The sequence below is a fragment of the Cyanistes caeruleus genome, chromosome 19 (genome assembly GCF_971803275.1).
Source record: "Cyanistes caeruleus chromosome 19, bCyaCae1.hap1.1, whole genome shotgun sequence".
Classification (NCBI taxonomy): domain Eukaryota; kingdom Metazoa; phylum Chordata; class Aves; order Passeriformes; family Paridae; genus Cyanistes; species Cyanistes caeruleus.
In genome coordinates, this window is record NC_141719.1 from 1,013,233 (window position 1) to 1,035,570 (window position 22,338).

The 22,338-nt window shown below is 49.1% G+C and overlaps 1 protein-coding gene across 9 annotated transcripts in view; it reads right to left on the reverse strand.

Annotated features, from left to right (window-relative positions):
- STX8 (syntaxin 8) overlaps nucleotides 1-22,338 on the reverse strand; it is a 106,798-nt gene that overhangs the window by 67,517 nt on the left and 16,943 nt on the right. For 2 of the 9 annotated variants that reach the window (XR_015277946.1, XM_086857088.1), the window contains exon 7: nucleotides 7,967-10,487. The exons of the other annotated variants lie outside the window; for them this stretch is intronic. Coding sequence is in view for 1 of the 2 variants with exons in the window: in XM_086857088.1 (XP_086713214.1) it covers nucleotides 10,237-10,487 (251 nt within the window). In the remaining variant the exon portion in view is untranslated. Of the gene's footprint in view, nucleotides 1-7,966; nucleotides 10,488-22,338 lie in introns of those variants that run through there. 9 annotated transcript variants of the gene reach the window in all.

Consider the following 22,338-nt stretch of genomic DNA (forward strand, 5'->3'; position numbering starts at 1 on the left):
GAACAACCTGGAAGAAAGGCCTGGCTGATGATACTGAGCACCAGCGCTGTGCTTGGTTCATTCCCCTGCCAGCACTCACTCCCCAAAAATCCAAGAGCCCGCCTCCATTATTTCTTATCCTTTATAGCAAAGCACTCTATTAACTCTCTCTCTTCCTCCCAAACACACAATGCAGAACTTTGTGTGCTGGGCTCTGAGGATTGTTGTGTTCCTTCAGCTCTGGTTCCCTGTGTCTCCACCGCTCTGAGCCCACCAGGAACAGATCCATCACTGCTGCACACCATGGCTGAGTCTTCTTTTCCCAAAAGCTGCAAAAACCCTCTTGGCAATCAGCTCCACCCATTTTTGCTGAATTATCAGCATCAGCACAAGGCTCTGCTGCTGCAGGAAGGCTGCCATGAAATCCCCTCACCCTGCCAGAGCCCTACCTGGGAGCCAGCCTGCTGACACACAGTTACTAAATCCACACCCAGTCTCCACCAGCAGGAAAACACAGCAAGTTTTTCTCCAAACCGACACAATGTGATATCTGGATACCAAACCACTGTGTGGGAGCACCTTTTTATCCCCCCCATGCTCTGCTATCAGCGCCCTGAGCCACCTCCACATGTTCCTCTGCTGTTTCTGTGCTGCCACCCAGCAGCTGTTCCTGCTTCTTGCCCCAAGGCTCCTTCATTCCCTTGGCACAGGAGGAGGATGCTGCAACTGTGGATGCTGAGAGTGATCCCTGCAGGAGGCTGCCCTGGAACAGAGGCTGGACAGAGCTAAGAATAAAGTAGGGATTTACTGAAAGGCTTTAAAGGACACACCTTGGGCAGCACAAGAGCCTGGCCAGGGCCTCACCCAAGATGGACCAAAAATGGTCCCAAAATGCACAACTGGTCACGAGGTCTCACATTTTCATCAGTTTTGGTCCATCTGCATATCAGGGTTAATTGTCCAGTCACTGCTCCAGGTTATGGAGTCCCATCCTTGTTTTCTCTCTTCATTCCACCTTTGTTTCTGCTTTTGGGCCTGAAACTTGTAAGGGCTGTCCTTGGTATGGAGCTGGAAAAGGAATTGTTCTGTCTGTCTGCTCTGTGAAGAGAGCTCACTGACACTGAACATGAAGCTCAGAGCTTCACACCTGGGCAGGGCAGAATATAAAAATATGAAAGATCAAACTTAGGGCATCAAGAGCAGACCCCAGCCTGAGTCAGCAGCCCAGGTAGCCACCAGAACAAGCATCTCCAGGCATGTCCTCCTGGGCTGACAGCACTGTCATAGCTCTGGAGCAAAGGAGCCCCCACCAAAATGGGCGCTGGTTTTCTGCTGGCTCTGGGCTGAGGTAATGGCTCTGAGCTTTCACAGGGCACAGCACACTGGGTATAATACAACCTTTTGAAGTCCAACAAGAAAAAAAATAAAATAAAGAGGGTTTTGTTGGGTTTGTGTGAGGTTTTTTCCCCCCTTTCTTTTTTTTTTTTTCTGAACGATGTGATACAAACCAGCTTGATACACAAATTAGAGGTGATCTCATCAGGCCATTAGGACTAAAGCAAGACCATCACTTGGGAGGGGATGTGCTGGCCAGATAGCCCTGATTGGCCTGTGAGCAGCATTACTGTGGGGTACAAATGCAGCCTTCATTACACAGGCAAGGCATGGCTCCCAGCTTTCAATCCCTGCCTGCAAACTGCATTGAAAAGTGGGATTTGGGAGCAGCGTCCCCCACTCACCGCTCCCAGCGGCGGGCACGGAGCAGGGCCAGCCCTGCCACCTCTGTGGATAGAAGGAAATGACCTGCAGACATCACAAGCCTCTCTGATTCACACCAAACACTGCCTGGGACACAAAAAAACACACTCTCCTGCTGGAAAGCAGCGCAGGAAAGGCACTTGAAAATTCCCTAAGAATGATAAAATGTGGTTTAGAGGCTTTCGCCTTTCATTTCTCATAAACTGGAACTCCATCACATCTTTCCACAGAGCTTCTTTGGATGTCTTTGTTGTCAAGCTAACAATGCTTGAAAGCGAAGAAAGTCTCATTTCTGAGATGTTTCTGTTTTCAATCGAGCAGCAGAACTATTTATTTTCCTAGCAGTGACGGAATTAAACAATTTGTCTTTGAAAACTCTTTAAGCCTTCACCGTGACATCCCCCCATCTGCTTTTGAGATTAAGGTACTTTGATTTTTACCAGCTAAAGGTTTATGAACTGCTGTATAAACCCAATTACTCTCATAGTAAATTATGTAAAGCTTACATGTTATTTTTTAAATTTTCCCCCATGGAGTACTCTGGAGATTCAGAACAGGAAAAGCTCACTGAGGCATTCTGAATTAAAAACGTGTAACAGGGAAAACCACAGAGCTCCCAGAAACTTGGAATAAGAAAGAAAAAAACCTCAACATCATTAAGTGAGGATGAGAGGCACCCCAAGAGAGGCTTTACAGGGGAGGACTGTTAAAAAAAAGGAAAAAAAAAACCTACCTCTATTTCAGTGGGAGGGAGTTCTTTAAAAACAGATTAAGTTTCATCTGAGGCAGTATTTATTCCACTTCCTGATTGAAAGCAGGGATGGGAGCGATCCTGGCACAGGGTGGGCAGCTTTGGAGGTTTAAAGGAGAGCTGCCCTCAGTGCGCAGCGTGGCTGAGCTGTGCCCAGCAGGGGATGGAGCATCCCCAGAGCACCAGGCTGAGCCTGAGAACGTGTGGGACTGATCCAGCACTGCTCCCCCAGACTGGGGCTGATCTGGGAGCTATAAACCACCAGCTGCAGGCAGTAATCACAACCTACAGCTGGCAGGAGCTGAGTGACCGGCTGGCCACCGCCTCTGGGACACCTTGCACTGCCCACAGCAAGTGGAGCACAAATCCCCCACTCCCTGGAGCAGCTCTGGGGTACAGAAATCAGCCCCAAATCCCACTGCAGTCACAGGGCTCTGGTGAGATGCTGCAGGGATGGTGTTTGTTGGCTGTGGTGTGATGCTGCATTATTTGGGGAACACCAGCAATGCACCTTCATCTTGTGCTGCACACCAGGAGCTGAGGAAATGGGCAATGTTCTTAGGATCGTGAATAACCTCCCATAAATGAATATTTGTCCCATGTAAGCTGTCACAGAAAACACAGCTTCCAGGATGTCCCAGCAGATGCTCCAGGCGGGGACACAAGGGGCAGGGCTGTCACAGCTGTGAGGAGCTGCACTCACAGCCATTTGTTCTGCCAGCTCTGCATTCAACACCAAAAAACACCTTTGAGCAGCACCACAGAGGAACTCCCTGATGTGTGCTGTGCCTGCCAGTGACTGGCTGCTGTGACCAGTGTCCCACATTCCAGAAACAGTAACAGAATTTAGCACTTTCTAGACCAGAAAGGGGCTGACAGCACTTGATCCTCTGCCCCCAGCACAGATCCACTCTGTATTAAATCCATTTTCCTGCCTGGGTTACTCCTGACTCCAAGTCCCACCGCAGCCAAGGATGCTGGTGCTGCCCTGTGCCAGCAGCTCTCCAGAGCTGCTGCAGAACTCTGTGCATGTTTGTCACACTTTTCATTCAAACCCTGATGTCATGTTTCCTTCCCAGAGCAGCTCCCTCCTGTCCTGCTCTGCCTGTGCTTGTGCCATGGATGTTTCATTTCAGCAGCCCACGGTTGACAGGAGATGCAGCTCGGGTTCCCAGCGAGTGCTGCCCACCCTGAACAGGAGCAGGGAGCTGTGCCAGCAGCACCCACAGCTCCCCAGGCTGGGCACAGCCCTCCTGCACCCACCAGTGCCCAGGACTGCTCCACCCCCAGCGCTTCAGAGCTCTCTTTTCACTTCAGGATCCCCTTCTAAAGCTCCCACCTGTTTTAAGTGTCCTCCCACCCCACACTCCCGGTATTCTCCCCTCTGGCCCGTTAAGATTCTTCTCTCCTGGGCTGTGGTTTGCTACAGGATAAACCAAGTACTCCTAAGTTTATTTTGCAACACAAACTTCAGATGAATGGAGCATCTCTGTTACACAAGCGTGGTGGTGCTGGTGCCAAGCACGCCTCTCCCAGCTCCAGCATCCGCAGGGATCTCCCAGCCCAGCCTCCTCTCAAATCCCAATTCGTTCCGGGAGGTCCTGCCCATGCCTCCCCTTTGTGTGCTCTGCTCACAGGGGTGTTTGAGGAAGCTTTAACAAATCACTGCCATGGCAGTGTCAAGCTGTCAACATGACCACAAGGCCACTCTGCTTGTGAAAGGGCTGAGCTGTACAACAGCCCTGCAGCCAGGCACCGCCCAGGAGCCTGTCAGGAGCCCTAAACCCAGCAGCTCCTGATCAGAAAACCACTCATCAGCACTGTGCACTCAAAAAAACCTGATACAGACTGTAAGGAAGGAAAGAACGCTCCAAAGATTTCTGAAAAAGAAAATAAAAAGCTTCCGAGCTCCAACCACAGAGAGATTTGAGAACTGGAACGTCTACAAAGTTTGGTTTAGCTACTTAAACTTAACAAGAAGTTTGAAATAAGCTGTGTTTTACCTGGGGAGGGAATCCCACCTCAGAGAACACTCAGCTGCTGAGGCTGAAGGAGTTTTACAAGGAACCCAGTGCTGCTGTGATGCTGCTCAGAGCACCTCCAGAGCTCCTGCAGGGACACGGAGCAGGACGCACACACACACACTGCCCCCAGCACCACACCCTGAAAAAATTAAAATGCTATCAACAAAACGAGAGGAAACAGAAGCTAAAAGTATTGCAGATGGCAAGCTAAGAGTGAACCCTCCCTCTTCTTTTATTTTTGGGTTTTTTTCCCTTTTGGAGAAGAGCAGGAAAGTCATTCCCTGATGCAAGATGTTTTAATTCACATTTTCCTTCTGACATCTCCTTCACAGGCCCATCAAAACAACCTGGGGAAAAGGTCAGACACAGCTATACATTAAGCAGCAAGGAAAAACAAGGCACATCCCACGCTGAGGACATGCTAATGGCTCTTTGGAGTCAACACTTCCCTAATTCACTTTTTAAGACTTTCAGTTGCAAATTTTTTATTCAGCTTTCACAGCACAAATAGCCACAAGAAAGCTACCCAAAGCCCAAGTCGCCACGTCAGGATTATTTGATATGAAGGTCACTTCCTCCAGCCCCAAGCAAACTCCTTTAAACCCTTTAAGAGACACAAGGAAAAAGGACAAGGACTACTTGTATCGATTTTAGGATATGAGACACAGGTCAAACACTGAGTGCACAAAAATAATTCCTGCTTCTGGAGGAATATAGCAGTAAACACTCAGAAATGCCCTGTGCTGGCATCTGTGGGGTGCCCCAGTTCATTTACAAAGACAGATTAATGTGCCCACAGCCCCTCCAGCGTGAAGGCGATTCTGACCTCTCCAGATTGGCTGCCAATGTGATGTAGGTCCAAAAAAAATCACCCTGTTCTGCTGTGACAGAACAATAAATCGGCTTCCTCGAATACAGTGGTTAAAGAATCCAAGTTCCTGACCTTGGATGTTTCCCTAGTAGGATGCTGTGCTGTAGGGAACAATCAGGACGGCATTTGCCGAAAATGCGTGGGATTTATGATATAATAGGTTGCACATATGTGCCAAAAGAGAAAAAAACACTCTTAAATCCAAGCTAATCAAGATTAATTAGCTATTAAAATAGCTAAGAGAACACAGTGCAGTACAGGTGGTACAACAAACCAGCTCCCTCTCCGTGCACAGCAACTCCAGTTGTTTTTGGGGTCACGCCGTCCGTGGATCTGCGAGCGCACTCTCACTGGGAAAAGCCAAAACTGCCTCTCCTTTGTCAGCTGCTGCTGTCTGCAATTCTCCAGGTTTGCACTTTCATAAACAAACCTGGCGCAGCCCTTTTATAGGAAGTCCCCCTAAGAGCACAGGAAAATCCCGTTTTGCCTGGCTTTGATCACCAGGACAGGCTGAGAAGGAACTCGGGAGTTTTTACAACGCTCCTCATGCCGAGGAGAGGCCACGCTGCTCACACCCACCTCCCCACTCCAGCACGTCCCTCCAGCTCTCCCCTCTTCCTCCAGCCTGGTGGCTTTATGTTTCCTTGCTGCCAATTGCAATTACAGGTGTCCCAAAGCCCAGGGATGCCTCACGTCCCAAGGGCAGCGCTGGGCTGGGATCGTGCGTGGCCAGCAGCACCCCAAAGCCAGCACTCCCCATCAGGAATCCCAGCAGCACCCCAAAGCCAGCACTCCCCATCAGGAATCCCAGCAGCACCCCAAAGCCAGCACTCCCCATCAGGAATCCCAGCAGCACCCCAAAGCCAGCACTCCCCATCAGGAATCCCAGCAGCACCCCAAAGCCAGCACTCCCCATCAGGAATCCCAGCAGCACCCCAATGCCAGCACTCCCCATCAGGAATCCCAGCAGTCCGACTCCTCCGTCCCTTCCCACCGCGCCAGGAATGTGAACAAGTTGTTAATACCCTGCAATCTGCTCTGTTTCCCTCTTAATCCTGGTTTTAAGCGAGGCAGTGCTCGCAGGAGATCCCATCAATGCATCCACAATGCGGGACAGAGCCAATGTTATTGTGAGCCTGAGGTGGAACGGCTCCACTCGCAGCAGGAGCTCCGTTTGTACAAGGAACCAGCCAGTTCTGCTCGAGCAGGGGAACCACTTCAAATGAGCCAGGCTCCCTGCAACAACAAATCTGCCTGGGCTGTGGTCAGGCAGGAGCAGCTGCCACGCTGAGCCTGCCCTTCCCTCTCTGCAGGGACTGGGGTACCCCCCTCTCCTCCTGCACACATCTGCACCCCACACTCCTCCATGCAGCTCCCCACATCCACGGAGATTGGGAACACAATGCAGGAAAAGATTTCTTGCACCCATGGTCTCTGTCCCCACTAACCTGAGAAGCTGAGCCACATCCCTCCTTCAGGTGAGGGATTTGGTCTTTCTTCCCTCCAAAATCCTTATTCTGCAACAGGGAAAACTACCATGGGATTTATTTTCACACCATTTTCAGCAGTTCTCAGGTGCACAGCAGGCACACAGTTAAACTCCAACACATTTCCAGCACTGACAGCAGTGCTGGGCATCCCTTGGTTTGTGCTGCACAAACTGCAGACACTGACTTGGCACTGCTCCACATCTCTACCTGGCATGGAACCCTCTTGGTACCTTATCCCCAGCCAGGGAAAGCTTCAACCATTGACACACTGAATAATGAACATGAAAATCATTGAGCACACTGACCTGGTGCAGAGGCAAGGACCAGCTGCCACAGGGCCACCAAACACTGAAACTTGGACAAGAGGAAATCCCTCCTCCCCAGGCTTTTGGAAGCTTCCTTTAATACTCAACTCCTTTCACTCAGCTGTTTCCAGGACATTTGAGCTGTTTGTTAAAGACTCAACACCCTCTGCCACTTATCTGGAGAGGGGAAAAGCTCCTCCATCCACTCCTGTAGTACCAGAGCTCCCTGAGCAAACTGTGACTTGCAGAAAAAGAGGCTGCTCAGAGAAACCTCCCATGTGAACACCCTGATCCCAGCTCAGAGCCCTGACGGACAAAAACAGCAGGGAAAAGCTTGGAATCCCCCCCCAAACTCACTTCTGTAACCGCCTCGCTGGTCAGGGAGAGACAAAAGGGACACAGTCAAGTCAAACACCGCTCACATGAGCATTGGCCAAACACGTTCTCAGGGCTCTGTATTTTCCAGAAATACAACCTAAAAGCCTAAAACAAACCTAAATACCTAATACAAACCTAAATACCTAATACAAACCTAAAACCAAACCTCCTCCTTCCCCTTGTGGCTGGGGCAGAGCAGAGCTGTGGCAGTACCTTACCCCGGGACTCGTTACTCCAGCACTGACGGACGGATTAATTGGAGACAGCTGCAAGGAGAACTCTCCTAAGGACATGATTCATTAGTTTTCATAGATAATTACATCTGCTCATGGCCTCACACTGAATCATTCATTTAGGGAATTTTTGGGGCATTAAATTTAAATGCAGTAATCAGATTTGTTAATCCGTGGGACAAGGCAAACCAAACACAATTTTATTCAGGGGATTGTTTATACTTTCAACATTGACATGAATTCAGCAGCAGGAAAAAATTAGCAGCATAATGTATGCTCATGAAGTTTAGAAATTATTAATGGTAATCTCCCTCACCCTCCCAGTGCTGGTGACCAGACTGGGCAGATTTCCTCCTTCTTCTGGACTGCAGGTTACTTCCCTGCATGAATCTTTGTGCCTCACACAGTCCAGTGGCTCTCTCAGAATACACAGAGATCTTCTGATAATTTTTTGATAGTAAGATCTTTCCATAGAATGAAAGAATGAAAATAATTGACACTTGGGTTTGCCACTCTAGATTCAAAATACAGCTGGTTTTTCGTTGATGGTGCATTATACATTAAATAATCAGTTTCAAACACAGTTTAGCTGGTTTTATTACTCTGAAATAGCAGCACATATTCACAGATGGAAACCCCAGAAAGATCTACAGATCCAGGCCAGTTCCCTCCCTGTCAAGTCACGAATTTTTTACTAATCTGAACTCCACTTTAAAAACTGATAAATTTTTGCTCGTTTTTTCTGGAAGCTCCTTTGGAAATTTTCATCTCATAGTTAAAAAAGAAAAAAAGGAAAGTAATTTTCTCATCTCTACTACTTATGGTCACTTCATTTCCATTTTTTCTTGAAGCAATATTCTTCTTCAGCTTCAGTAGATTTTTTCCTCCCCAATATTTTACTGCCAAAACACGAACAGAAAGCAAACCATTATCTGCAATCCATCCCCAGCTGGCCAGACCACACAGCCCAGACATCAGAGCCCTCTCTGTGCTTTCCCACTGACCTCCACAGCCCTCACTTCTTCTCTGCACCTTCCTCTCCTCCAATTTATTCTTCTGAAGAATACAGAACAAGACAAAACAAGAAGCAGAAAGTTCAGAGAGCATTTTTCACACATCTGTGTCCAGGTGCAGTGACTTGTCTTGGCCCCAGGCACAGTTGTCACCTGCTCCACCTCATTTTCTCTCCCCATCAAACCAGCAGAGATCTGGTCAGGTTTGGGACTGGCTCAGGACATGCTCAGCCCATTGCAGCAGCTCAGTGGATCAAAAGCAAACTCAAGGCTTCATCCTCACAACTTCTCAGGAACTCCACCCTCGTGATACCGTGACCTAAACCACGCTGAAGAAAGCAGGAAGGATCTGGCAAGAGGAATCATCAAAGATCCCACAGCTCTCAGCAAACCAGCTTTCAGGGAAGAGCAGCTCAGGTTCACCAGCACCATCCCAGGGGAAATACCTTTGGGGGGCCTAGAAACAAAGGGCAAGGTGGAGAGCCCTGCCCAAAACCACACAGTGAGTCCTTGGGCAAGGCAGGAACGCAAGAACCAGACCACAACAGAGCTGCTCCTGCGTGTACAGGAGAGAGCATCTCTGATAGCACAGCTTGGGCTCCTCTACATTCACAGGCTACTGCTGAGAAGCTGACATTAATGTGCAACTTGAGACCTCCTCCTCTGGTGAGGCTGCACCTACGCAGTCGTATTTATTCTTGTTGAGGTTTGGGGAGACGGGGGATTGCTCCATGGAAGCTGGAACAAATTAATATTGCCCTGAGAATTATTATTTTAAGAGAAAGAAGCAGCAGAAGCACAAAGGTAAGCCAACAGCTTCTATTTTCTTTTAGTGAAGCGTCTGACAACACGCAGTATATTTTGTCAGGATCCATCCCAAACACCACACAGTGATAAGCTCCTCGTGAGGCTGTTCCTGGAAAGCATCCCAGGCCCTGCAGCCCCATCCCCATTCCTGCAATAGCTCCAAGCCTCACAGCCCTGCCACTGAACCCTTCCCGAGGAGCAGCACCCGAGCTCGGTGCTCCTCTCCCGCCACACTCCTGGTCTCTGCCGAGAGCAGCACCACTTGTTTGTGTAACTGGAGACGTGTCAGCCCCTCTCTTGCTGTGATTTAAGCTCTGCCAGTGTTAGAAGGAAAACAAAGAACAAAGATGCTGAGATATCCATCATCCCAGCAGCGCCCATGGGGAGTAGCTGGAGGAATGCAGCGCTGGGATCCGCTTCCAGGGCAGCCTCCCCTTCCTGTGCACACCGAGAGCTCTCGGCAAGGAATTCAGCTCTTCTGATGCCTGGAGAGGCTCCTGGAGCAGAGGCTGGGCAGGGTTAAAGGAATAAAGCAGGGATTTATTAAAAGCCCTTCCAAGGATGCACCTTGGGCACTGCAAGAGCCCGGCCGTGGCTGCAGCCAGGATGGGCCCTGGCTCAGGAGTTTCACCCTTGGATCAGTTCTGGTCCATTTCCAGTTGGGCTGAATTGTGCAATTGCAGCTGCAGGTGATGCAGTCCCATCCTCCCAGGTTGCTCTCCTCAATTCCCTGCTGGTTGCACTTTTTGGGCCTGGAGCTGCAGCGGTGTCCTTGGCTGTGGGGCTGGAGAAGGATTGTTGTGTGTGCCTGAGCTGTGAGGAGACCTTGCTGACACTTTGTGTGGAGATCAGAGTTAGGAACCAGTGCAGGGCAGAATCTGGAAAATATGAAAGGCAAAGCTTAAGGCATCACTTGCAGCCCAGGCAGGGCTCAGCACCCCTGGAGGAGCTGCCTGGCCTGCAGGCTCCAGGGGCTGTATGCTGCTGTCACCACAGCGGGTTCCTGGAGCCCTCATGGGCAGAGTCCTGCCTGTGTTAGTCCTGCAAGGAATTCGACAGCTGGATACAGCAAATCCAAGAGCCAGAGCTGTTTGCTAAGAGGGGTTTTGATTACTAAATGCAAAAACCCACAAAAGACTTTTTTCTCTTACTCTCTGAGAGAAATGGAGATGATACACATGTGTTTTATTGTGCACAAGTGCCATGAAAGGAACTCATTTCCAGGGAAAATTAAAATACCAACTTCCCTCTCATTTACTGAGGAAAGTGGGCACAACTGTGGAGACAACTAAAATAAATCAGAGAAATGCAAGAGAAATGGGGCAACAAGCACAGTGAGGAGTCAAACGTTGTCCTTGGAAACCTCAGCACAAAGGGACCAGGACAGCTTCAGGACAGCTTCTCCAAGGAAACTCAGGCACAACCCCCAGGAGTTCAGTGTCCTGCCTGAAAGGAGCAGGAACAACTGAATTCCATGGTCAACAGCTCTTCCTCCCCAGCAGCAGAAGCACCTTGAGCTGAGCAGCTCAAAAGAAAGGATGTGGAAGCAGAACTCAAGCCCTTCCCCTACCTCACTGCATTCTCACGCTGGAGAAGAGCTCATCAGTGACTGTCAGAACTTGAGGAGTAACCCAAACACTGGGGGCTGTTTTCAGAGAGCCACATGAGCAGAGCCAGAGCTCTGGAGGAGCCCAGCCCCAGGGACAGACACGGATGTGACGGCGCTGCCAGACCGTGGGCTCAACGCCTTGCAAAACACACCTGAGGCCACCACGGGCATCTCAGGGCTGGGATGGGGAAACAGTTCCAGGAGCCAGAGCCCCTCTCCCAGGACAAGATCAGAGGCTCTTCCTCACTGAAGAGCTGCATGTGCTCGACCTGCTGAGGCTTCCCTGGTGTGCAGTGCTGCAGTTGGGCAGCAACATTTCCACCTCCTCCTCCTCCCCTCAGGCAGCACTAGCTTTTTTCCAACAGTTGGGCAATTGTCTGAAGAAGTCTAAGAGGGGAAAAACATTCCTCTGAAACAGCATCACTGCCAGGCACAGGACTGCAGGATCATCCAACCTTACTGCTGACCCCATGCTTAAAAAGCACCTTGAAAATAAAATATAGCCATTATTGCAGGCAATATTAAAACTGCAGGAAGAAAAGCAGTGCCCTCTTTTTACAAGGGACAAAATGTACCTTCGGATTTGTAACTCTCCTTTTTCAATGTTTTGTGCTTTTTTCTTTCCTGTGCTTCTCTCCCACGTGGAAGGGATGAAGAAACATTGGGGAGGGTGGTGGCTCAGGACAGTTTAAGTGTGCATGAACCGGCTGTTCACTCTCAGCACAGCACTTGTGCTCCAGAGGGATCACCCCAAGCCCATGACACCACTCCTTCCTTCAGCAGACCTTCCTGAATTCCAGCTGGAGACTCCTTTTTCTTCCCTCAGGGGCAAAGGGAAACTCACTGATATTTTTCATGTTTAGGAAGGGGGGAAGGACATGCCGGAACACTGAAGCATATTAAATTGCTGAATTTCTCTTCCCCCACTCCTTCCCCTTTTTCTTCCAGAAGAAGGGGAGTCTTCCAACCTCTAAAACAGACCAGAGGAGCAGAGTGCATGGGAATAGCACCACCAAAGCCACGGACCCCTCTGAGCCCCTGTGCACCACACAGGAGTCACCACACACCCACAGCAGCCGCCACCAGCTCCACTCCCAGCCCCTGGGCTGGTGTTAAAGCCATTTGGGGGAACAAGAGGAAGAGCATCCTCTGCAGGAGGGAACACAAACCCAGTGGCCCTGCAGCACTGGGACAACTTTGGCTGTGTCAGCAGCTCATCAGCTCGCAGCTCCTGGCAGGAAGAGCTGCTGCCAGCAATGACACATTTTACCCAAGATCTCCTGAGCAAAGCTAAATTTGGAGAATTCAGTGTTTATCACCATTGCTTTGATCCAGAAACGCCAGAGGATGTGATGGGAGCTTCAGTGGAGCAGCCATGGGCAGCCCAAGTTCCCAAGGACACTTGGACAGGACCAGAGCTGTGGCTGTGGCTGATTTGCACACAATAACTCTTAGTGAGAACTTTTGGAAAGTTCCCCCCGTTCCAAAAACCAAACCTTTCAGTGAAGCCAGCAGTGCCAGTCAGTTTATGAAATGTTTTTATCCCAGATTGAAGGATGGGGGTTTGGCTGTGTTTGTGTTTGGCAATGGCTGTACATTTGGATGATTTAGGCAGACAAGATCTGCTGCCTCTAATGCCCAGCTGCTCCATTTAATCCCTGTTAAAACTGCTTTTCCCCTTCCAATTTCTTTAAACACTACTGGGAGGCTTGTTTAAAATATATCCCTTATAAAGCCTTCTGGCAACTCTGAAATGAGAGTTTTCCTTAATCTTCCTGCTACCTTCAGAGGATAAAGTGTTCAGCTGTCACAGTGCAGCTGATGTTAATGAGCTGCAGGAGAAGCCAGGCCACAGAAACCCTGAGGTCCCACTCCACTTTCCTCTGCCCCTCTCTAACAAGGTGTCCTGAGGAGCCCTGACAGACCAGGAGTCCCCAGGTCCTGCAGAAGAGCCAAGCACCTTCCAGAAAACACTGATTGAAATCTACTAATTAAGGTCTTCTTCACCAGGAGCGTGATGGTACCAAGAGTCCACTAGGACTTGGACAGAAGGAAAAATTCATTCATTTTATGCATGGGAGTGGATCTCTCTTCCTGGAGGGATGATCTCTGTAGGTGTCTGACAGGGTCAGGCCCACATCTGCACTTGCAGACAGGAAGGTTACTCCTCCTTCAGCTCAGCTGCACATCAAATACGTACAGATTATGGTTTAAAAAATAAAAATAACTGGCTTTAAAAAATATCAAAGAGGAAAAACTCCACACATATCAGAAACTGTATTAATTTGGCTTGGTATCCTGCACAAGTTGAAAGCCTGAAGCAGAGCAAGCCTGGCATGTGCTCTCTTTAAAAGGCTCCCCAGCCCTTGTATTAATGGGTTTTTCCTCCATTATTCATAGAAATCTGAAAGTTTCTCTTTCAGCACAGACTGAGGAACGGTTTTTACCTTCAGAACAAAACCATGTAGAGACACAGCTGTGTAGGGTAGTTTGCCCTCACACTTGCACTGAGAATACTCAGCAGAAAGCAGAGTGAGAAATCTGCCTTATGCTTACAACAAAGCTCTAAGATTTCTTTTTCACCAGCTGTGATTGTTGTATTTTTGATTTATGTTTGCTTCTGAGGGATGCAACCTTCCCTCACTCAATAACAGCCCCTGCCATTCCCTTCCAACAGGAATTCCAGTGGGACAGAGCTGGGTAGGAAGCACAGGGCAGATTTGGGGGTTATTTCCACTTCAGAGAGGTTCCTTCTGGCAGGAAGTGAAACAGAAACCTCCCTGCACGTGGGGACAGCTCACAGGTGTTGTCCTGCACACTGCCAGTGCAGAGCTGGGATAAACCCTGCTGTCCTCTCCCCAGCACCTGCCCCAGAAATAAAATCACTTTCAAGTGCTCAGGGAGATTTAGCAGCAGCACCAACCACTGGCCCTGATCAGAAGAGAGGAATACACTGATTTTACACTCAAATCCTCAGCCCTTCCCTCTCAAGTTTCCAGCTATGAAAGTCATTTTCCTTTCATTGAAAACACACCACCCACATTAGCCATCAGCAAAACTGCTGCAGTTCCCACTGTAAGAAAGCAGCAAATGGAGCTTTTCCCTAACAAGTGAAGTCAGAACAGCTTAACCATGGGAAGAACCCCACTGCAGCTCCAATCTAAGTGTGAGCACCCCTAAAACCACCTGTGACTAGTGACATGGAAATCTGGAATCCCAGCACTGACCCCAACTGCCACACAGATGCACCAGGACCAGAAAATCATCATGCAGCCTCAAACCCAGAGCTCTGCTCATTTAGCACATGGATGTGTGCCACGCTGGAATCTTTATCCCCAGCCTGGTGCTCTGAGGCAGCTTGGACCCAATAATAATTTCCAAGTGAAAACACTTTTTTGTAACGAGTACACATGAGGCAGCTCATGTCCTAAGCTCAAGCAGAAGAAAGCTTTCCTCCCAGCTGATCTGATCTTCTATTCATTGCAGACACGTTTGGGAAGGCCAGCTCAGGGTTCAATCCACACTGCTCATTTTCCTTGGCAAGGCCCCAGGTTATCTGCAAGCACTGGCTGAGAACACAACTGCAGCAACGTGACCCCAGTGCACAGCACCTGGCTAACACAGGCACGGGGAAACCTCCAGATTGCAAAAGAAGGGCAGGGGACAGAGCTGTTAACATCAGATCCCAGGGCGTGAAGGAGCTGGAGGGGCAAAGAATACCAAAATTAAGAGGTGCCCTCGCAGTGCCCAGCCTGCCTGGGGACTGTCCCTGCCTGGGATGATCCCTCACTGTCCCTGAATGTCCCAGTGGGCACCTCCTGCCTTCCCTGTCCCTGCTCCTGTCCCAGCCTCCAAACCAGGAACAAGGAGAGCCCTGCTCACCCCTGCAAGCCCAAGCTCAGCTTGATCGGGGAAATATCATCTGGAGAAAACGAAGCAGACAAATGAACACCTCTCTGCTGGAGCATCCCCCGGGAGATTTCCAAGCTCAGCCACATCCTGATGGATTTTTTCCTCAAGCCAATCACCACCAGTCACTACATCACCACATTAGTCCCCTCAACCACTACCTGTCTATGCTACAGCAAAGATAACAGACTTCTGCAATACAATTCAAACTGTTAAAAGAGTTTTAACACAGTAAAATTAACAATTTCTAAGTTTCTTGCCCAAATCACCACACTCCCCACTCCAGTTCCCTCACACATGACAAAGCCCATGCCAACCAACCGGTAAGAGCCAAAAATCTTCCCTCTACACCCAGAAGAGCTTCTTTGCTCCACACCCCAGTGCTGGGGCTCTGTCACTGGGACTGGGCTGTCTCGTCCTGCTGCTCTTTAGATCCTAAAGACACAAAGCTCAGGGCTCTACAGAACATTTCATCTCTTTATACCAAATGTTATTTTAGTTTTACATATAATTTGCCCAGACCAGACCAATCCCAACCTTCTGAAATCCTGGCAGGGCTGCAAACCAATATTCCTTTAAGCATTTGTGCTCATACCTGGAGGAGCTGATGCAGCTGTGGGGATCCCTGGAGTCCCCAGCCCAGCCTGTCCTGCTCCAAACTGGGATCCCTGGAGTCCCCAGCCCAGCCTGTCCTGCTCCAAACTGGGATCCCTGGAGTCCCCAGCCCAGCCTGTCCTGCTCCAAACTGGGATCCCTGGAGTCCCCAGCCCAGCCTGTCCTGCTCCAAACTGGGAACTGTGGCCTCGGTATCTCAGAGCCAAATCCATCACTTTTTATCACAAAGGTATCACTTGAATTCCCACCCTGAGCTTGGAAAAAGGCTGTCAGGCCCAGATGTTTCAGACTAAAGACTGGCCCCAAACCAGCATTTTTCAGCAAACTTGGTTCTATAAGAGAATTTCCAATAAAATTCTGAGATCAAACACCCCTGGAGCTGTTTCAGCACAATGATCCACACAGCCAAAAGCCAGATTTGATTGTGCCCCTGCACTTTGATGCCAGACACTTCATGTTATAGGACCTCGTGTACCTTGTGTGATTTATTCCCTTCATACTGAAGTGCTTCTTGTAAAACTTCGTGAGAAAATAAAGTGGAATTTTGTCTGCTTCCACATCCAAGACTTGTACTACTGTTGTGCTGGAGGATTATTCCAGTTATTGATGTCTGGAAACAGCAGTTCACTGGGAACAACAAGTACATCCCACTCCCTCCCAGCGCTCCCTGGGATCGTAGGAAAGGGCTGGAGTCAGGCAGCAAAGCATTTTTCACAATACATGGCATCAACAGGATAATACCCACAGCAACTGAGATGGTTTGGGATGCAGAGGAAAGAAACATTTAATACATTTCAAATACATTTAATACATTTAATGCAATTCAGACCAAAAGGTTACACTCGAGCTTGCAAGGAAGCTACTTTAATTTATAGTAATAGTTATAACACCATGATTTTGTCAGTTCTTAAGTGATAGCAGGATGCTTTAAGAGATCAGCTTCACCAGTTTAAAAGAATGCCACGTTTATGTCACATTAGTTTTGTTTCTGACTGAAACACAGTTTGAGGAGGGAGCAACTGGTCCCAGCTTTCTCTCTGACTCCATCAAGCTGCCATGAGCCTGGCATTGAACAGAAAGCTCTGACACAGCCCAGGCCAAAACCCCTCTGTGAAAAATCAGCTCCCACAAACACTGTGGGCATCACCTGGCACTGCAGCTTTCCTTAAACTCAGCCATTACACGGCAAATCCACCCCCAGTGCTGCACCTATGGATTGGTTCTGCTGCCTCACCCCAAGCCCAGCTTCTCGAGAGCAACAAACTGGAACTGTGAGCTGTGCTGGCCACCAGCCCAACGTGGAACAGCTCCACTGCAGGGATTTTGGGCAGGGAAAGTCAGCACCTCCAGAGGACTGCACACAAGAGTCAGAGAAGCAATATATTCTGCTCAGGAGAACAGGAGAGATGGGAGCAGAGATGGGAGGAGGGATGAGCTGGCCACGCACTTGGAGGTAATGGGAAAAGCAGGAGAATGAGCTGGAGAGCCCTGAGCAGCCGGCTTGGGCTGAGTAAGCCCAGTTCAAAGCACTCCTCAGATTCCAGCAATACCTCAGGAGCACAACGTGCCCAGAAACGTGGCTTTCTTATCCCCTCCTGCGCTGTAACCGTGCTGCTCCCAGCCCCACAGGTTTTCTGGGAAATCTATTAAAATCCCGGGAAGTGCCCAGCAGCCCTGACCAGAATCACCAGGACACAGGAGCATCTGGTTCCCACCAAACACCATTCCTCCAGAGCCTGGACATCCCCTCCTCTCCAACAATGCCGGGGCAGGCGGCTCCTCAGGAGTGTGGGACAGAGCAGCCACCTCCTCCTGCCCCATCAAACCTCAAAAAACCTCCGAGAAGGGGAAGCACTGATGTCAGAGTCCTTAATGTACACACTGAAGTAGAAATCATCAAGCCGTATTTCATTGCCACAAATAGCAAATATTTAAAAATAAAACATTATTTTTAGCCTAAGTGGTGCTTAAGGATTTGAGAATAAAACATTGCCCAGAGACAGGGAAATGTCATCATGTGAAAACGCTGAAGCAGCCGTGTCCTGCTTGGTGAACACCAGCTCAGGGCAGAGAGAATGCCTTTGGGATTCTGTCTCAAACCTTAAAACCTCCCCTCCAGCTAAAAACCAGTACAGAACGAGTCAGGTAGAACACCTTGGTGTATCTGCAAGGGTAAAACAAATAAAATTATACAGAAACTCCCATCACATTTTCCTCTAGCAAAGGCTGTTCTCCACAGGGCAATTTATCCCCTGCCTTTCTCTGCCACAAGCAGTGGCTGTAAGATCAGGATACAGAATTGCAGCTGCTCTCAGACAGGTAGGGATTGACCAAAAAGGGGCTGTAAAGGAGAACAGACTCGGTTTGTCCCTTCCTGCTCCTTTACGACACATGACAGACATCCTAAGAAAGCAGGAAAGCAGGCTGGGAAAATAAATCCCCTCTCCACAGTCTCAATTTGAGATTTTCTTGAGCAGAGGAAAAGCTAAATTAACATGGAAAAAAATCATCAGCGTTTTGAAATATCTACAATTACAGCTAGGTTTTGTTTTCTTTTTAAACAGTTTAAATCAAATGCCTGAAGAAGCAGATGGGAAACTCTCATGTGCTAAAAGTTGAGGCTTCTACCAGAGCTCTCCATTAGGAAACTAAAGACAAGGCTTAACAAAGAAGATGTTTAAGATCATAATTCTTATCAAAAAATCCTGAAAGGCTTAAAGAAGCTGGAACTCATTTCCCCAGCAGCTCTGTCCCCATGCAGACAGATGGAGGGAGACGGCTTCCCCCTCCCCAGCGCGGGGTGGGTGAGGTAGGGATTGACTAACTGTGGAAAAATCCACATAATTGAGAAGACAAATGTTGAACAGTTATTTTATGGCTTGACCTATTGAAGGAAAAAGGCTGCCCGTGCCAAGGGGCCAGCCAGGCTCATTGTGTGTGTGAGCAGCCCGGGCAGCGGCGGCGCTTTCATCCCGCCAGGTGCGGCTCCGAGTGCTGCAAACACCAGAGAGGAGCAGCAGCATCTCCAGGCACTGAGAGCAGCAAAATCCACAACAGCCCTGGCAGCATGAGGCCACTTGCTGCTTCCCATGAGAAGCCCCATTTTCAGTGGCTCCAAACGATGGAAAGCTGTAACGACTCAGGCTGGAGATCCCCAGCTTGGAGCTCGCTTCCAGATGAATTCTCAAAAGTAAAATGAAATAAAGTTGCAGCCATAATCTGAGCCAGTTCAGAACAATGCTGCTTCTTGCATGTTAAGACTCTGCAGTGGCTTCAGGAGCTGCAGTACCCCAATGTTCCCAGTGATACACACAGAAGATACAGGGGGATGCTGGAGGGGAACTGGCTGAGCAAGAATGCTAGATGGGTGGTTTCAAAAGTGAGGATCAGACACATTCAGAAAGGGAAATTAAAGATCAAATCAATAAAAGCAGCAGAATGAGAAGTCTGAAGGAAGCAAGTTATGGAGAGAGTGAGCTAGGGAAGGTCCCATGAGAAAATGAGAACTTGTCCAGCCCATGTCCTGCTCTAACTCAGCTGAAGCTGTCTGGAATGACACACGCCCCTAGAGGTGTCCCACAACAAGGGCTGCCCAACCTCCTGACAGGCTGTGTAGGATTTTTTGCCCCTTCTGACCTCGACTCAATCCTGCCAGCAAAAGCCTCCACTCTTGAAGCAGCTTTGCTTCATTCTTCCAGAGCCCTGTGCTCCCTCTCACCTGCTGTCCTGCACTCAGCCCCCCTTGCCCAGGGTTCCACATCAGGCTCTGTGTCCTGCCTATCCCAGACAGACCCAGCCCAAGCCCAATTCCAGCCAATCCCCAGGAACATTCAGCCAATCCCTGACACTCCCAGGGAAGGGAAATCATTTGTGCCCACGCTACCACAGACTCACAAGGACCTCTCATGCAACAGCACCAAAGCTGTCCTGAAGCTCAAATGACACCTAATTCTCTTCATAAAGCTCTTGCACAGAAGAAATCCAAATTCATTTGACTCTTACAAGGACGGAGCTGTCATCTCTCCTGTGCTTACAAGGAGTTTGTTCTGCTGTCCCAGCCTGACTGCTGGAAACCCATCCCAGTGGAGTCTGACGTCTGACCAGCAGCAAAAGGCTGGAAACCCATCCCAGCAGGGCCTGAGAGGCTGCAGGAGGCTGGAAACCCATCCCAGCAGGGCCTGAGAGGCTGCAGGAGGCTGGAAACCCATCCCAGCAGGGCCTGAGAGGCTGCAAGAGGCTGGAAACCCATCCCAGCAGGGCCTGAGAGGCAGCACCAGGCCAATTGCTCCTTGTTCCTCCCCCTGCTGTCAGCAGCCCTCCATGAAGCCATGGGCAGGACACCTCACACCTCCCTCATGCTGCTCCGATCATCCAACACTGCTGAAATTACCCTGAGCCTGAGCTCCAGAGCTCCCAGTGCAGGTTCCCATCTGGCTGCTGACCCAGGCTTGGAGACAGACCCATTCTGCAGTGGCTTCCCTGCTTTTTCCATGTTCCTTTCAATAAAACTAAGAAATTTCACAGATAAATAAACACTGGAAATACTGAAGCAGCAAAGTCTTGTACTTAAAAGGTTAGGAAACACTACAGTTCCTTTTTTGTGTAGATACCTTTCTCAAAGCAATGCAAATTCAGTGTAACCTCACTTTCCATCACCCAGCAGGCAGCACAGGCAGGGTAACTTCCTTGACAGATACCAAATAATTTCTTTATCCTCATCACCCAGCACAAGGCTGCATTCCTCATGGACTGCACAACTCCAGCTCTGCCTTGAGGAGTCAAAGCTCCCTCACAGACCTTCCCACAATGGCCCTCCTGACAGCAGGTTTGAGTGTATTTGGATTTTGACAGCTTCCTTGGGAGATGAAACACTATTATTCCAACTCAGATGGAAAATAGGAAAACTAATAGTTAAGGTTTATTTTGGATTTTCAGTAAAAGAGAGTTTGAACCTCTCTTTTTTTAAAAAACAACATGCAAACCAAACCTTATCTACCTTTCCAAGCAATATTTAATATATTCCAATGTAATTCATGGACATGGTTTCATGGTGGACTTGGCAGTGTCAGGTTTACAGTTGGGCTCGGTGATGTTAAAGGTGTCCCAGAAATGATTCTGCATCCCCAATCCTTCCTGGGGCTGGCCCAGATGATCCCCAGAGGTCCCTTCCCAGCCCGAGCATTCCGTGATTCCCTGCAGCCCCTGCCAGCGCTCCAGACCCGAGCCTGGGGTGCCAAGTCAGGCACACAGAGGGAAGCTCTCCTGGAAAACTCAGTTGGGACAGGTTATCCCCTTCACTCCCAGCTCCTGGGCAGCAGCACAGTTTTATGCTCTGAGGCAACATTTCCCTGCTGTTGCTGCCACAAACCCTCTTAACAAGCCTGGCCTCACTCTCTAAATGTTTTGCCACACCTGGAAGGAACGAGGCAGGGACCTTAAAAACAGCTTTTGTCACCACACATGCACAGTTCAACCCCAAAAGAGATCGAGTCCCATGCACAAAATGAGGCAAGACCTGCAGAAAACAGCGTACAAGTGTTTTAGGACAAAAAATACACCCAAGAAGTGCCGTGTAACCTCAGGTCTGCCACTTCCCAGCTTCTCAGTGCTCATATCCAGCCTCAGTATTGCACTATTCAGACCACTCAAGACAAAATGCAAAGTTAATTTTTCCCCTAGGAAGGGTTAAATCCACTTAAACAATGTGCAATAAAGACAGAGCAGTGCCCCAGTAACACTGAAGTTGTTTCTATTCCATACAATAAGCTCAGGAAGCAAAATTAAAATCTATCTGCATGGTCTGAGGTCACTCGGGCTAGTAGGGATGGTTATTTTAAATCTGAATATTAAAAACATATGGTCCCCTGTGGAGGTTTCCAGCACAGCTGAACCTGCTGGTGCTCAGCCTTTCCCAGGGAATGCTGAACACCTCCAGAGCCCACCAAACAGGACTGGAGCCATCTCCAAGGGGGTCACGGCAGGCAGGGCTGGGGCTCCATAGGATGAAAACAGATATTGTTTAGACAAGATGATGAACATTTCTAAAAATTTAATCTTTAATCATTTCTGATTTACAAACTAATCCTAACAATGATGCAATGCATCCCTGCCCCACTGCTCTGAGGCTCATAACTCAAGCACAGCCCATACACAGTGCTAATTAGTTTGTGTTACAGCAAAAATGCTCTTAACAAACAGAAACGTGAAATGGCTTTTGCACTGTGCAATAGGCACGTAAATAATCTTTAGGAGAAGCCCTTTACTGTCCATATCCTGCCTGGGCTGGCTGCACCAGGAGCCTGGGCTGAGCACTGCCCTGGGAGAGGGGAAGCACGTTCCTGGGGCTCTTCCCAACAAGTCTTTGCATGGCCAGGAGTGTTTTCACTCCCCTTACTGATGATACCAGGACAGTTCTCTAGGTGTGTACAGAGCCAGGACAGGGCTCCAGTCTCCAGCACTTTGATGGCAGCGTCAGGGTAACAAAAATCTCACACCAGGCTGAGCCGAGTCCCACCCCCCAGAGGATTTTGTGCCACCCACTGTGACCAGAGGTGACACTGCAACCTTGATTTGCTAAGCTATTGTAAACAAAAACA